At 35.4% G+C, this 15755-nt stretch overlaps 1 protein-coding gene across 3 annotated transcripts in view; it reads right to left on the bottom strand.

The window, feature by feature from the left end:
• Nucleotides 1-9898: 9898 nt before the first annotated feature.
• The window catches only part of LOC114033884 (baculoviral IAP repeat-containing protein 2-like), a 41243-nt gene continuing 35386 nt past the window's right edge, over nucleotides 9899-15755 (bottom strand). For 2 of the 3 annotated variants that reach the window (XM_027849510.1, XM_027849511.1), the window contains 2 exons: nucleotides 11419-11460; nucleotides 9899-11243 (listed from right to left, as the gene is read on the bottom strand). In XM_027849510.1, coding sequence (XP_027705311.1) covers nucleotides 11050-11243; nucleotides 11419-11460 — 236 coding nt within the window. In that variant the 3' untranslated portion in view covers nucleotides 9899-11049. The remainder of the gene's footprint in view (nucleotides 11244-11418; nucleotides 11461-15755) is intronic. The other variant, XM_027849512.1, reaches the window with a different exon arrangement.

Genomic DNA, 15755 nt, shown 5'->3' with positions numbered 1-15755 from the left:
TTAGGGGAACTAATACAGATAATGAGAAGTAATTTTTATTTTATTTTACTTTGGATTACATGCTGGGTTTTTGATTGTGTATTTATTTTCTTAATTATGTTGACTTAGGCATTTATTAAAATTAGTTTGCATTTGGCTGACTTGACAACAGATAAGGCAGTTCAGGTGCATGGTGGGTGATGGGCAGCAACTAGCTCAAGTTTTAAAATAGTCCATTGATAACACACAGAAGGTGTGTCAAATACAAGTAATTGAGAGTTGGCAGCATATTAAAACAATTTTAATTTTGTCTTTTCAGAAATATTTTTAAAGCAAATTCCTGTTTTCTTTCTGTTTTTCCTTTTCTTTTGTTATAGCATTTGGGTATATTTTGTTGTTATTGCTGAGGTCTATTTTTAGATAAGTAATAAAATGAAAATTTGCACTTCATCAACAAATGGTTCCAGTGTTTTGATTTATTTAATTTGATTTAAGCAGTTGGGTAATCAACAGAAAAAGCCTGAAAAACAAGAGGCAGCTGTCAGGTGCTAAACAGACACTATAAAGTATTTTGACATGAAATCAGTGTTTTTCTCTGAGTGAGCAGAAGAGGGAGAGCAGAGATCACCTCATAATTCAAAATTGTAAATGCCTTCATAAACTGAATTTGCAAATGAAGCAAAACACAATAATTCTTTCATTCCACAAACATTTATGGAGCATCTTCACTGCTAACAAAAAAAAAAAAATCACACCTGGGGAATTAAGCAGTAATTTGGTAAATAATTCAGTCTGGTTTGGTTTTGTTGTTTTTTTAATAGTTTGCGCTGCTTGTGTTCTGCAGCTGGATGTTACAGTGGTGGTCTTAAGTAAGGCTTAAATGTAGCTCATCCAGACAACCTGGATGAAAGGATGCTATCTTCTGAGTTTTTTGTCCAATAAAAACTATATTCCCACCCTTTTACAGAGCCTGTGAAAAGTAAGCAGTCCAAATTTGTTACAGCTGCATATTAGGAAGACAAGCTTACCTAATATCCTTTGCTCATTAAAAATAAGCTCATTGAGGGCAAGGATGTAATTTTTTTTATTTTTGTTTCACCCAGCACCCTGCACAGTCAATGTTTAATGTGTATTGACTGACTGAAATAAGAGAATTAAACATTTTTTATCCACACTTGTGAATTCAATGATGTAGGGAACTTCCTCTTCCAAAGTAGTTTATTAGTGATTCTGTAATTTATAATATTTAGAATTGCTTGTCATTAAAAGACTGACTTGCCCATGTTCGCATAATATGTATCAGAGGTAAGCCTGAACACAAGTTTTCCTGACCCTAAGGCCAGTTCTTCAAATCCAGTGTATGGTATTGCCTTGCTTGAAAATGTGTAAAGGTACCAAATTTTACTCAACTTTTCCAATCCCCATTTCAAGACATCTCTGGGTGCTGGCAATGTAGGCTGTTTCATAGATAGGCTTGTGCTCTTGGTTTTGGCTATTATGATCACTTTCCATTCCCCCCCACAGCAGTGATTTTCAGTTGGAACCCCAACACACACATTCCTCAAGAGGAAGCAGCCAGTGTACCTGCCTAGACACCTGAAGGAAAGGGAGAGAAAACGGGAAAGAAAACAAGGCAGTGTAGAAGAGGGTTGGCTAGAAGGAAAAGGGGACTAGAAACCTATCTGAAGTCATCCACAGTTTGCCAGCCATTCCTAACATAGACCTTGGAAGTGGAAGGAAGAAGGGCTAAAGGGTAAGCAGGGAATTCAGAGAAGAGCCAACGGAAATAAAAGAAAAACGAAAAGTCAAAGGGAGAATGCCTAAGTATAAATCTAGTTTGCGAGTAGATAAATCACCAAAGAGGGGGAAAGACAAAAAGAAGAATGAGTTTAAAAAAATTTAAGGCCAAAACACATTCAACACATATTATACCATGAAGGAAAATTAACCAAAATTATCAGTGGAAAAAAGACTTTTACCTGTGTGACCCTCGGCAAGTCACTGAACCCCAATTGCCTTGCCAAAAAAAAAAAAACAAACCAAAACCCCTTTTGTGGACTCTCCAGAAATCAAAATTAGTGCAAAAAAAATTTTAATGGTTCAAGAGGGAAAAACTCTTAAAAGAATTACTAGAATGGAAACTGGGTCTGAAATCAGAACTCTCAATAAAGGATTAAAGACAAAGAACAAGATACAGAATCTAGATCTTACAGTGGAGACTCCTCAATAAGTTAATTACCAGTGAGCATTTTTAATGCTCACCAGGGATACAAATACAAATGCTCTTAGGGATGCTAGAAGCTGGGGGATCAGGAAGCATCTCATGTAAAAGATGGTATTTAAGCTTAGTCTTCAAGGAGAATAGGAATTCTAAGAGGAAGAGGTGGAAGGGAATGCATTTCAGGCACGAGGAATATGCCAATGCAAAGGCACAGAAATTAGAAAACAAGTGTTGTGTGTACTGTCATCATACATTAAGAATGTCAGTATAGCTGCACCATAGAGAATGTGAAGTAGAGTAATTGATTAAAAAACTATAAAGGTTCAAATTTATAAGAATATAAATCATTCCCCAAATGATAAATGGTCGAAGGATATGAACAGGTAGTTCTCAGAGGAAGAAACTTAAGTTATCTATAGTCATGTGAAGAAATGTTCTGAATCATCATTGATTAGAGAAATGCAAATCAAAACAACTCTGAGGTACCACATCACACCTAACAGAGACCTAACATGACAAAACTGGACAATGATAAATGTTGGAGAAGATGTGGGAAAATTGGAACACTAATGCATTGTTGGTGGAGTTGTGAACTGATCTAGTCATTTTGGAAAGCAATTTGGAACTATGCCCAAAGGGCTATAAAAATGGGAAAAGGATACACATGTACAAAAAATATTTATAGCAGCTCTTTTTTGTGATGGCAAAGAATTGGAAATTGAGGGGATGCCCATCAACTGGGGAATGGCTGAACAAGTTGAGGTATGTGAATGTAATGGAATACTACTGTGCTATCAGAAATGATGAGCAGGCAGAATTCAAAAAAACTTGGAGAGACTTGTATGGTCTGATGAAGAGTGAAATGAGCAGAACCGGGAGAACATTGTACACAGTAACAGCCACATTATGGCATCACTGACTTTGATAGACTTGACTCTTCACAACAATGCAAGAATCTAAGACAACTCCAAAAGATTCATGATGGAAATTGCTATCCACACCCAGAGAAAGAAATATGGAGTCTGAATGCTGATGGAAGCTTACTATTTGCTCTCCTTTTCCTTTGTTGTTTTGTTTTATCGCTTTATTCTTGTGGTTCCTCCCATTAGTTCTAATTGTTCATTACATCATGACTAATGGGAAAATATGCTTAATAGGAATGTATATGTAGAGCCTATATTGGATGGTGCACTGTCTTGGGGTGGGGGGGGGGGTGAAAAAATTTAAAACTCAAAATCTTATAGAAGTGAATGCTGAAAACTAAAAATAAATAATTTTTTTTTAAAAATTTAAAAAAAACTATAAAGGTAATTTGGGGCCAAGTGGTGAAGAACTCTTAGAAAGTGACAGATTTACAGAAATACAGAAGTAGAACAAAATTTGGTAGTAGAGAGGCAAAAGGCAATAACTTTAAAGGACACATTAATTCTACACAAGCCAGAATGACTGAACTTGAAGACAGATAACACAAAAGTGATTTAAGGACTGTAAGTCTTCCAAAAGAGTATGATTAAAAAACAAAAACAAAAAACACTGAGTATCCTACACTTAAGGAAATATAAGATAACTGCCCAGAACTGAATATCAACAAAAAATTACTGAATAGATCACCAGTGGAGAAATACAATGATGCTTAAAACTCAATGTAACAAGATGGTTAATTGTAACAATTCCATTGATAAATTTCGTAAGCATTCAGGTGAAATACCATCAACTGTGAAGGAACATCAATTTGAATTACTCAGGATTTCTCTTCAGTGACAAGAAATCAAAGAAAGAATGGAATGAGATACTCCAAATAGCAAAATGTCCAATCTTTAACCCAAAATGATATTCTGCAAAGCTAAGTGTAAATCATGGGGGAAAAAATGAACTTTCAACTAAAAAGAGGTATGTGAGGTGACAAAAAGAAGTGAGCAGAATATTTAACTTACAGATACCTGATAAGTGACAACACAAAAAAGGCAATGGAAAAAAAAAAAACCTAATCAATTCTGCTGTCTTTAAGCTATCATTTTTTTTTAAGAAAAAAAAAAATTGGCACAAACAAAAGGAACATAAATTTCCTAAGGGACTAAAAATTTAAGGAAACCTTAAAGAATTAGGTGATGATTTGAATTAATCCATGGACTAAATTCTGTCCTCCCCCAAAACCAAATCCATATCTTGGGAAGCCAGGAATAGAACAAAGTAGGAAGATATGTGAGTGGGGAAATGGAAGGCAAGAAACAAAACGGAGCTGAAAATGTATCTACGTCTATTCCACAGGTGAAAAGATACAGTAGTTTCTTTAGTCTCTTCACCAATGGGAAGACATGATAGAACTGGATAAAAACAATGATGGGGATGGAATGGGTTGTGGGGAACTGAAGGTTAGGTCTCACCCCTGAAGAGGAAATGAAAGGTTGCCTCTAAAGAACATTTCTTAGGGGCCTGGGGGTGACATAGTTAAATCTGCACTTTAGTCTCTTTTGACAGCTGAGTGGAGAACCAAATAATAGAAAGCAATTTGAAACTACGCTTTTAAAAAAGTGATCAAAATGCCTATGCTCTTTGACCTAGAGATTTCACTGTTACATACATACATCAGGAATGTCAAAGTCAGAAAAGTACCATATATACCACAATTTAATGTAATAGAAAAGAAATAGAAACAAAGTCAGTGTTTGGTCCGAGGAGGCAGAAATGTGCGCAAAGAAAAATGTAAGAGTGATATAAGGAAAAATTCCCTAATTTTTTCAGTCATGTCCTACTTCTTTGTGACCTCCATGGACCAACGCATGCCAGGCCCATCTCCCAAAGTCTATGCTCTTCCTGACACGAGGCCCAGTGCTTTATCCACTGAGCTACCCAGCTGCCTTTCCCTAACAATTAGAGCTGTCCAAAAATGGAATAGGGTGTCTTAAGAGATAGTACCTAGCAGCACATGCTAGGCAGTTATTAAATGCTGATTGATAGGAGTTACCTCTCCACTAATAGTCTTCAAGCAAAGGCTGGATGACTACAATTATGCTGTAGCGCGATTTTTGTCCAGGTGAGGGTTACATAAAGCCAACTGAGATTTTTGTGATCTCTTTCATCTTGCCTTCCACATACTCAAATACCTGAAAGAGCTGTTAGGTTAACAGTGTAAGAAACACCTCAAGTGAGAACTCCTCTTACCAACTTAGCAACTGTCTTTGACTTAGAGTTACCTGAAGTACACAGAAGTTAAATTACTTGTCTGGGGTTTGGAATCTGGTAAGGGTCAGCAACAGGGCACCATACTACCTCTAAGCCTTATCCATTACAGATGCTTAATGAATTTATTCATTTGAATAAAGGAGGTAGTGTAGGCCCACGGTGAAAAGTCACTGGATTCAGAACAAAATTTCAACACAGATGTCTTTTGACTCCATCATTTACCATTATACCACACTATTTCAAGTAGCAGAACCAATATTTGAACCCTGACCTTCTGATTCTATATATCACATTCTTTCAACTACCCCATACTGTTCCTTCAACTCTAAATTTAATGATCCTAATGAATAAACTTAAGCATTTGAAGCAAACTGCATGGGTTTTTTTGCTTTAAAGTTTGGAGAGGTCATTAAGAAATAGGGAAAAGCCTTCCTCCAACAAAGGAAGAACAATTCAAGAGAGACGCTAAATGAACAGTGGGACCCATTGATTTTCTGTTCTTAACCATGGAAGGGAGGCAGGACAAGAAAAAAAAGTGAATGACCTTTTTTTTCTACTAACCCTAGGATTCTGTATCTAAAAGCAATTAATTACAGTAGAAATTAGGAATTTTTGACATTTTATCAAATTGTAAAAATAAATCTTAGGACCATAACAATTTCTATCTTTTAAGCTAAACAACTGGGGTCAGATCTACTCAGGTCTGGTGTAACCTGGATAAAACTTAGCAACGATTGACTTGGTTTTTTTTATGTACTAATCTGTGATTTAATTGGCACAAGAAACCTCTTTTCCAATACATATTGGTATTTGCTCTGCAACTTACTCTTACAGAGTTTCGTAGGACAGTAGGAAGTTAAGTGACTTTCGCAGGGTTTATATAGCCATGTTGTTGGACAACTTCAGTCCAGGCTGACTGGTGAGGCCCAGGTCACTATTGATTAGATTACACTGTCACTCCAAAATACTTAAAAGTGCCAAGTTGTACCCAAGTGTTTGTATGCATTTAAATTAAGCATCGCCCTTTAAAATTTATCATATTTTAGCTATATTCACAGAACTTTAAGAGAATACATTTTTCCACTCAAATAAGCTGCTTTACCTCAAGTACTTTAGTTGACCTCTATTGTAAGCCTGGTTGCTCAAATTATAAAGTTCTAAGTACCTGAATGGCCATAGTATCTAATCAGAGGAAACAGAACAGCTACTGGAATGCTGTTCTTAAAACTTAAATGTATGGAATTATATGCTACTGCAGTTTTCTAATTTTTTAATGTAATCTTTTATTTACAGTAAGATTGTTAGCCCTACAATACTAGTCACGTAAGCAAATACTATGTACTGTCCCTGTGTTTATGTTCAAGACACCTGTAAATAGTGTCTTGAGCTATTTTTTCCAAGAAGTAATGGGTATTTGCTGATCTAACCTCAATTACTCACCTGGTTCTTCTTGTATTGCAAGTTATATCCTATAAAATGGGGTCCAGTCTATCAATCAAATAATCAATAAACATTAAGTGCCTGTGTGTCAGGCACTGAACAACAGGTTCAAACTTTATGCTTAAATCCAGCAGTTCATAACTTTTTTTTGTATCATAGACCCCTTTGGGAGCCTAAAGAAGCCTACAGATTCCTGCTCAGAGTGTTCAAAGGAATACAAAGGAAGACAATTATACTGAAATAGTAAATATATATGTATATATATATATGTGTGTGTGTGTGTGTGTATTATGTATATATATATATATTTTATTATTTTGCTAGGCAATGGGGTTAAGGGACTTGCCCAGGATCACACAGCTAGTAAGTGTAACCTCTGAGGCCATGTTTGAACTTAAGTCCTCCTGACTCCAGGGATGGTGCTCTATCCACTGTGCCACCTAGATGCCCCTAAAATATTTTTTAAAAGTTCACAGACTCCAGGTTTAGAATCCTCACCTAATCAAATGAACTAACTAGTCATGATACTAAAAATACTACTATCCTTTTCCAATCACCTAAAATTATTAACACTGTCTCCTTGTTGAATTTACTTTCACTCATCATTCTTCTCTGCCAAAGCTTCCTGATCTCTAATTCTACAGCTATGATCAAATCTACTTTATAATTATTCATGGAAGAAGTGTGCCAGGCTACTACCCTACAGCCTCAATCACCATAACTAACTTTCCAGACCAAAGTAACCCTCCCTGGCCACCATTACCCTCTATGTGCTGTCTCTTCCATTAGAAAGTTAAGCTTGCTGAAAACAGTGACTGGGAAGCCTTCCAAACTTATCTTTCAAATGAAAATTTCAAAGCTGCCTCCCTCTCAAATTACCAGTGATGTATTTGCCAATTCTAATGTTTTCTTCTTGATCCTCTGCTTTTTTGACCTGCAGCCTTTTAACACTGTCAATCACCCTGATCTCCTGGATAGTCTCTCCTCTCTAGGTTTTTGTGATACTGTTTTCCTGGTTCTTGTTTTGTTTGTCTGGCTACTCTTAGTTTTCTTTGTTAGATCTTCCACCACCGTCTCACCAACATTGGGTGTCCCCCAAAAGTTTTATCCTTGGCTCTTTTCTCCCTCTACAGTATCTTGTACTTTGAGATCTCATCAGTTCCTGCGGATTCCATTAATATTTACATATAGATGATTCTCAGATTTATTCATCTAGCCCTAACCTCTCTCCTAACCTTCAGCCTCTCATCACCAACTGCCTATTGGATATCTTGAACCGGATATTCCAGAGACATTTCAAACTCATCATGCCCCAAAGTGAATTCAGTATTTTTCCCTCAAACCCACCCCTCTTCAGAACTTCCCTATTCCTGTTGAGGGTACCACTATCCTCCTCATTTACTTCACTTACCTAATCTGTTACCAAGTTCTACTGTTTCTACATTCTTAACATCTCATATGACCTCATCACCTCACACTAAACTGCTGTAGTACCTTCTGGTTGGTCTCCCTGCCATAAGTCTCTCCCCACTCCAGTTCATCCTCCATTCAGCTGTCAAAGTGATCTTCCTTAAAGCATGTTGTTATTGTGGGAATTCCTTTCGTGTATAGACTATGGCCACTGAGAAATAATTCCCAACTCTCAAAATTTGGGGGTTTTATAAAATCTTCATTTTAAAATCACTGAAGATTAACTACTAATTAAGATTTACCTAGAAATGAGGATAAACTGAAAAGAGAGTCTGGCCAAGTATCATAAGGTCCCTAAAACTACACACAAATCAGTCTTTATAGATAATCACTTAGATAATAGATAATAATGTCCTTAGGCAATTCTGCCCTGACTGATTTTCAAGACAGTATTAATAACTTCTATTTGTAGGGTATAGTAGAAAACACACTGACTCTGGATTCAAATCACAACAGTGATACTACCTGTATGACCTTGAGCAAGTCACTTGAGTGTGGTACAGTGGATAGAGTGCCATGCCTGAAGGCAGGAAGACTTCATCTTCCCCAGTTCAAATCTGAGCTCAGACACTTACTAGCTGTGGGACCTGGGGAAGTCACAAATGGGAAATCACTCCAGTATCTTTGCCAAGAAAACCCCAAACTGGGTCATGAAAAGTCAGATATGACTGAAACAACTGAACAATAAAAAAGTGAGAGAATCAGATTAGACCTCTAAGATTCCTTCCAGGACACAAATTTATAGGAGATAATGCCTGAAACCTACAAAATTCAGGAGGGACAAGGTTTTCCTCTCTTTGGAGGTCTTCAATTAAAGAGTGGACAATCACTTGTCAGATTTGTTATAATGAGAATTCCTTTTGTGTATTATTTGAACTAGAGGACAACTGAGTAAGGTCCTTTCCAACTCTCAATTCTGTTATTCTGTGATTCAAAGATAGTAACAGTCCTTCGCTCTGGGGAATAAATGGAAATTAACAAAGTTAACCTAAAGTGGAACCACACAAAACAACTGTTTTGCTCTACCACATATGCTCTTTTCCACAATTAACAAGTTGTTTCTTAGCACTAAGGAACTGAATTCTATGAGGCAGGTGGCCTACGATATAATCTATGGCATGTAAAAAATAAATATATATTCTTCCATTTGTTCAACAAGCACTTATTGAGCACCTATGATGTGTAACATATTGTGCTAAGTGCTGGAGATACAAAGACAAAATTAAAAGTCGCCGTCCTTGTTTCTTTCCACCCAAAACATAATATACATACTGTGAATGTACATACACAAATACACAGACATATATACAGTTCTAAAATTGTAACAAATTTCTTTTATATTATCCTTTTTCTTTGTAAATTAAAATGTCTAGATTTTTTGATGAATATTAAGTTTATAATATTTTTTTAAAAATATTCCAGGATCCTAGTTCTTGCCCTAAACACATATGCCAGAAAAAAAAAAACAATACGGTTTCAAGGTTAATTATATTTTTAATTGTAATTTTTTTACAATATGAAAAGAATTACCAGAGAACAAGGCACACAAGGAGGCTTCTACAATGACAACTCCATAAGAAGACTATCAAAGCACAGGACTCACTGTTTCATTGCATTTGTTTGTTCTTTAATTAACAAAAACTTATTGAATGACTATGATGTGCAAGGCACTGTGGGAAACACAAAGATGACAACCAGAAAGTTGTAGATATCTTCACACTAGGTGGCATCATATGCAAACATTTTATTAAAACTATTAACACTACAAAGAATACATAAAAACAAATAATTACAATAGACACACATTATAAAAAGGGACATTATTACCTAAGTTTCACAAAACAAATATAATTTAGCTTATAAAGAATGTGGTATTATCATTCCACCACATCAGCATTATTTAGTTTTTTACAATGAACACATACAACAGCTACACTCCTGAAATAGAATCACTTTACATACACTACAGATCACTAAAGAAACTCTTTTGTAAATCACATTATTATAATGTAAAATGCTACTTTCTAATCTTATCTGTCCTAAATTCAGATACTCACTTTTTAGAAGAGTTTTGAGAAAATGAGATGTAATCTGAAATCTCTTTAAAGACAAGAAAACATCACACCAAATATATATATATATGTGTGTATATATATATATATATATATATATATATATATATGTATATAAACTCAACCGAGTCACAACATTTAAATTAAGTCTCTCTCTTTTAAATATTATGCTATTAATCCATTCCTCCTGTTAGGGAAATTTTTCACCTCAGCTAATCAGACATAGTCTCTACTTTACAACAAATTGTAAAAAGCACCCAAAAAAAGTGGCACCATAGTTATGATAAATTTGGGGCTCCTGGTTCCCACATCTGTGACTACACTTACATAGTATTCAAAGCTTCTAGTAAAATAATCATGTTCAATAATCCAAAAATGCTACATAATAGCAGTATGTCTGTACACTATCCTTATACTTTCAAGCATATAGAATCATATCCTGTTCTTCCAACACAAAAACATGCACACAAACAATATACACACAAACTTTCAAGGAATTATGACTATAGTATATGAACACCACGTAATTTAAGAAAATCAAGTAACTAATACCAACACAGAATTGTACATTAATTTGTTACTAAAAAGCCTAATAACACTTTCCTTTCTTCCAAAAGGCTTCAGTGGCTCATGACTGACCATTCTGAAGTCTGTTCCATACAAATTTGGATGTATGGATTCTTTTCATGAAAGAAATGTACGAACTGTACCTTTGATTATACCTCTGCAAATGGGGCATTTTCTTAGAGAAGGAGCACATTCTTTGCATACTACCAGATGACCACAAGGAATAAATACAATAGAAACTTCTTTGTCCATACAAACTTTACATGTTCTTTCTTCCTGTAATCTCCTAAGCTGTTCTTCCATAGGAAGACCTAGAAAGAAAAGAAATAATTTTAAACTAATTACAGTTCTTTTCCTCGTTCCATAATTCTAATTTCTGGTATAAGTGAGTCATGAAGAATAAAAGTAGAGAAAAGAAAATTAACAGCACCTAGAGTCCCTTTTAAGTATTGTTAACAGAGGCTTGATTGATTTTAACAGCTTTACCTGAAACATCTTCTGTTGGAATATACTTCATGTTCTTTTCCACTAGAAAAAAATATACAGGCATCACCATACGAAATGTCTTTTCCTCAAAATGAGAATATTTTGTCAGCGTAATATATAACAATTGGAATAAACTAGACTCTGAGGGAATGTTATATTCATTATAATCAGTTATAACTCAATTTTTTTAATCATTTAAGCATGTTCTATGAGTAATGAACTATCTTAAGTATGGAGGATACAAGCATAGATATGGCACAAACCCTGATCAAGGAATTTGAGATCTAATTGGGAAATTAATATGATGCAAAGGGAAATGTTATGTATGCATAGAAGAGATTTGCACAAAATGCAATGATAAATTTGAGGATGGTGAGATGACTTTCAGCTGTTAGATGAGGGATAGTAAGGGTTTTAAAAGATGGAAAACAGTATTATTTTACTCTTCTTCCCCGTTATCTAGAAATGGATGAAAGCATGAGCAGGATGACAACATGGGATAGAACAGTCAAAATCAACTAGAATGAAAAGTACAGAAAGAAAACATAGGGCACCAGATTGTGAAGAACCACCATTAAATCAGGCTAAGTTTACACTTTTTTTTTTTGTGAGACAATCGGGTTAAGTGACTTGCCCAGGGTCACACAGCTAGTAAGTGTTAAGTGTCTGAGGCTGGATTTGAACTAAGTTTACACTTCTAAGAGATAGTGAATGAAAATTTTTTGGAATAGGGAAGTGAAAGAGTGTAGTATTAAGAAGATTACATGACAAGTAGATTGGGTTAAAGAAGTAACAAACTGGACATAGGAAGACCAGTTAGGTAGCTATTGAAACAGTCCATTCTAGAGGAACAAAGATAACTGGAAACAGTGCCAAGGTACAACAAAATTTGGCAGCTGTGGTGCGGGCAAGGGAAGAGGCAAATGTAGGCTACAGACTCAAGGCTGGTGGGCCTCATTGAAATTCCAAAAAAAATTCCAGAATATATTTTGAAAGGAACAGTTAGTGAATATCTAGATAGATAGTGATCTCAAAAGCTAACACTAGTAAGTGGTGAACTAGGGTAAAGATGTACGTGTGTATATATGTATGAACACACTTTTTATATATCTATATCTAGATGCATATACATGGTTGTGTATATATGTACATATATACACATATATGTGTGTACATATATGTGCGTATACATATGTAAAAGAAATATAGTTTATCTAGATCTCGGCAAAGTCTCAAACTATTCTTATGGGAAAAATTGAGAGCTATGGGCTTGATGACAGTAAAATTAGATGGATATGGACGTGGCTAAATGACCGAACTCATAATCATTAGTAGTTCAAGGCCAACATGGAAAGTATCTTCAGTGGAATGATCCAAAAGTAACCCTGTGCTTAGTCATGTGCTAATAATTAACATATTTATCAATGACTTGTATGACCCAGAGATAGAAGGGATTCAGAACAGGATTCAAACAGCTCTTGGAACACTAAAATACTGACTTGAATCTAATAAAGTAGCACATAATGAAGATAAAGGCTAAGTCTTATTTTTGGATTTTTTAAAATTAACCTCACAAGAGGGAGATTTAGCTGAGAAAGATGACTGTTTTAGTGTATTACAAGCTCAACATAAATCGACAGCGTACTATGTAGCCTTGAAAACTAATAAAATCTTAACTTTAATGTCTAGAATGAGGGAAGAGATAGCTCTGAATTCTGACCTGATTAAACAACATTTGGACAATCATATCCAGTACTGGACAACACAGTTTAGTAAATACAATGAAAAGTCAAAGAACATGTGAAAAAAGGACAATCAGAATGATGAACAGTTTTCAGATGAAGGAACCAGGGATGTTTAGTCTGGAAAAAAGGCCAGAGGTAAGGGACAGAGGGTGGGAGAGGAAGGAATGGGGGATGGGGAACAGGAACATGGTAGCTATCTTCAGAAATTAAGGACTGTCATGGAAGATGTATTAGACTTGTTCTACTTGGCCCCAAAGAGTAAAATTAAGAAAGAAAAGGGAAAATTTAGTCTTGATACAAGGAAAACTTTCCTAATAATTAAGAGTTCTTCAGAAGTGGAACAGGTCTCCTTGGGACATAATGAGTTCCCCCTAAAAGGAGGTTTACTAACAATAATCCCTTACTAAGTATGTAGTAGTAGGATTCTTGTTGGACTGGATAAACTCCAAGACTACTTCCAACTCAAGATTCTGTGATTTAGACTTCGAGATTAAACTGAGGTGACTGTGATAATGATCAGTCTGAGCTTTACTTTTCTAATCTGTAAATGAGACATTTGGACTTGATGGCCTCTAAAGTTCCTTTCAAATCAAAAGGTATCATCCTACAGCGTCAACAACAGAAATCCAAAACAATTCAACAAATACTAAGAGCCTACTATTACCTGCAATGTACTATGAATACAAAGATCAGAAAAAAAAAAGGCAATCTTTACCTTCAACCTTTACTAAGAGTTGACATGAGAGATAGACAAATATACTAAAATGTAAAGAGTGTTAGAGGGCAAAGGAAAGACTTAGAGAAAACAAGAAATTTTAATTAGGGGTAGACTGAACCAGGCCTTACAGAGGTGGCATCACTTGAGCCAGGCCCTTGAAGTTAAAGATTAGGAAGGAGGCATTATTCTCTAGGCATGGGGCACACTCCCATGATTACAGAGACCCAGGAGGGATTATAAGGCAAGTTCAGGGAATAGCCAGTAATTCAATTTAACTGGAACAGAATGTCTGAATGGTAGTAATGTAAAATTAAGATGGGAAGGTAAGACTAGAGTCTGGCTGATGAAGACCTTAAATGTTAGGTTGAGGAGTTGGAATTTTATCCTATAAGCAATAAGGAGGCACTAAAAGTTGTTGAATAGGGGAGTCATGAGATCAGTGCATCAAACAGATGATTTTCACAGTTCTATGAGGGACAAACTAGAGATGTGGGAAACTCTAGTAGCAGGGAAATTAAAACTATTAGAATAGTCTAGGTGAGAGCATCAAATAGAAAAATTAGAAGGGGCAAGGATGAAGATGAACCACTATGATTTTGGGTATGTTAAGGTCATCCAGTTAGAACTATCTTGTAGGAAGCTGGAAATGTCTTCTGCACAGCCAGAGAAATGAATAAGATGAGCAATAGTGGGAGTGTAGAAAAAGAACAGAGCCAAAGTCAAAACTGGAGAGAGTCACATTTTAGAGAGAGAATGAGGAGATAGGTCAGTCAAAAAATTATGAGAACAAAATCACAAGCCAACAGAAGAAAAGCTATCAAAAAAGGGGTGAAGAAATCAACAGGCTACAGAGATCAAGGTAGGCGAAAACTAAAATAAAAAACCACACATGCATTAATTTGATACGGTGGTCATTAATAACTTCAGAAAAAGTCATTTCAGTTGACAGGCAGAGCTAAACTTTAGGAGTCTGATGAGTGAGTAGGTAGTGAGGAAATATATTAAGTGTAGATTAAAACTCAGCAATGAAAGGCAGAAGAAAAGCTTGAAGAAATAAGCAGTTATCAATATATAATTTTTAAATTTAAGTTCAAAGGAAAGAGGAAGAGATTCTATGTTAGGATATGGGAAATGTGATGTCTTTTGTCTAAGGAGAAAGAACCGGTAGAGGGGGGGAGAATGAAATGCATAAAACAAGTAAGGTTAACAGATGAAGGTCCTAGAGAATATATCAAGAAGAGCTAGCTTTAATAAGGTACCAATTTCTTTTTATTCTTCATCTTTAAGGAATATTAGTTAGTTATACAGGATGACTCTTTGGGAGAAAAAAGGTGAAAAAAGGGAAAATTTTGGTGATACAAAAGAAAATCAAAAATATGTCAATAAAACTTGTTTTTTAAAAAAGGCAAGGAACAAAGTTGCCTTTTCTTCTAATACTAGAAAGGAGAAAGAAATGATGGGTAAAGAGATTTAAAAGGGGATGAAAAGAGGGCTGCTGAAGGAGTACAAGTTGGATAGCTTCAATCTTTTCAATAAAGAGGGTGAGGACATTTCTTAAAACTAAGGTAGAACTGGAATATAATTTGTAGTGGACCCAATCAACAGAATTTCATGATTTCTTCAAATAGGGTTCATCTATTTGGGAATAAGAACAGAGGAAATGAATGCTGGGAAGGGATGAAGATGAATAAGTAGACAGGAGGGTCAAGGGTAGAAAAGGAAGACTTTACTGAAATGACTTCTTAACGATAGAGAAAAACTAAGGCCACAAGCAAATTGATGGATTGCAAAAAAAGCAAGAAAATCAAGACAAAGGTCATGATGAAAGAAAATAATAAATATAGAATAAGTAAAAGAAGAGACATAGAAAATAA

Source organism: Vombatus ursinus, unplaced genomic scaffold, assembly GCF_900497805.2.
Source record: "Vombatus ursinus unplaced genomic scaffold, bare-nosed wombat genome assembly UNPS02007612.1, whole genome shotgun sequence".
Classification (NCBI taxonomy): Eukaryota; Metazoa; Chordata; class Mammalia; order Diprotodontia; family Vombatidae; genus Vombatus; species Vombatus ursinus.
This window is presented reverse-complemented; position numbering and strand designations above follow the sequence as displayed.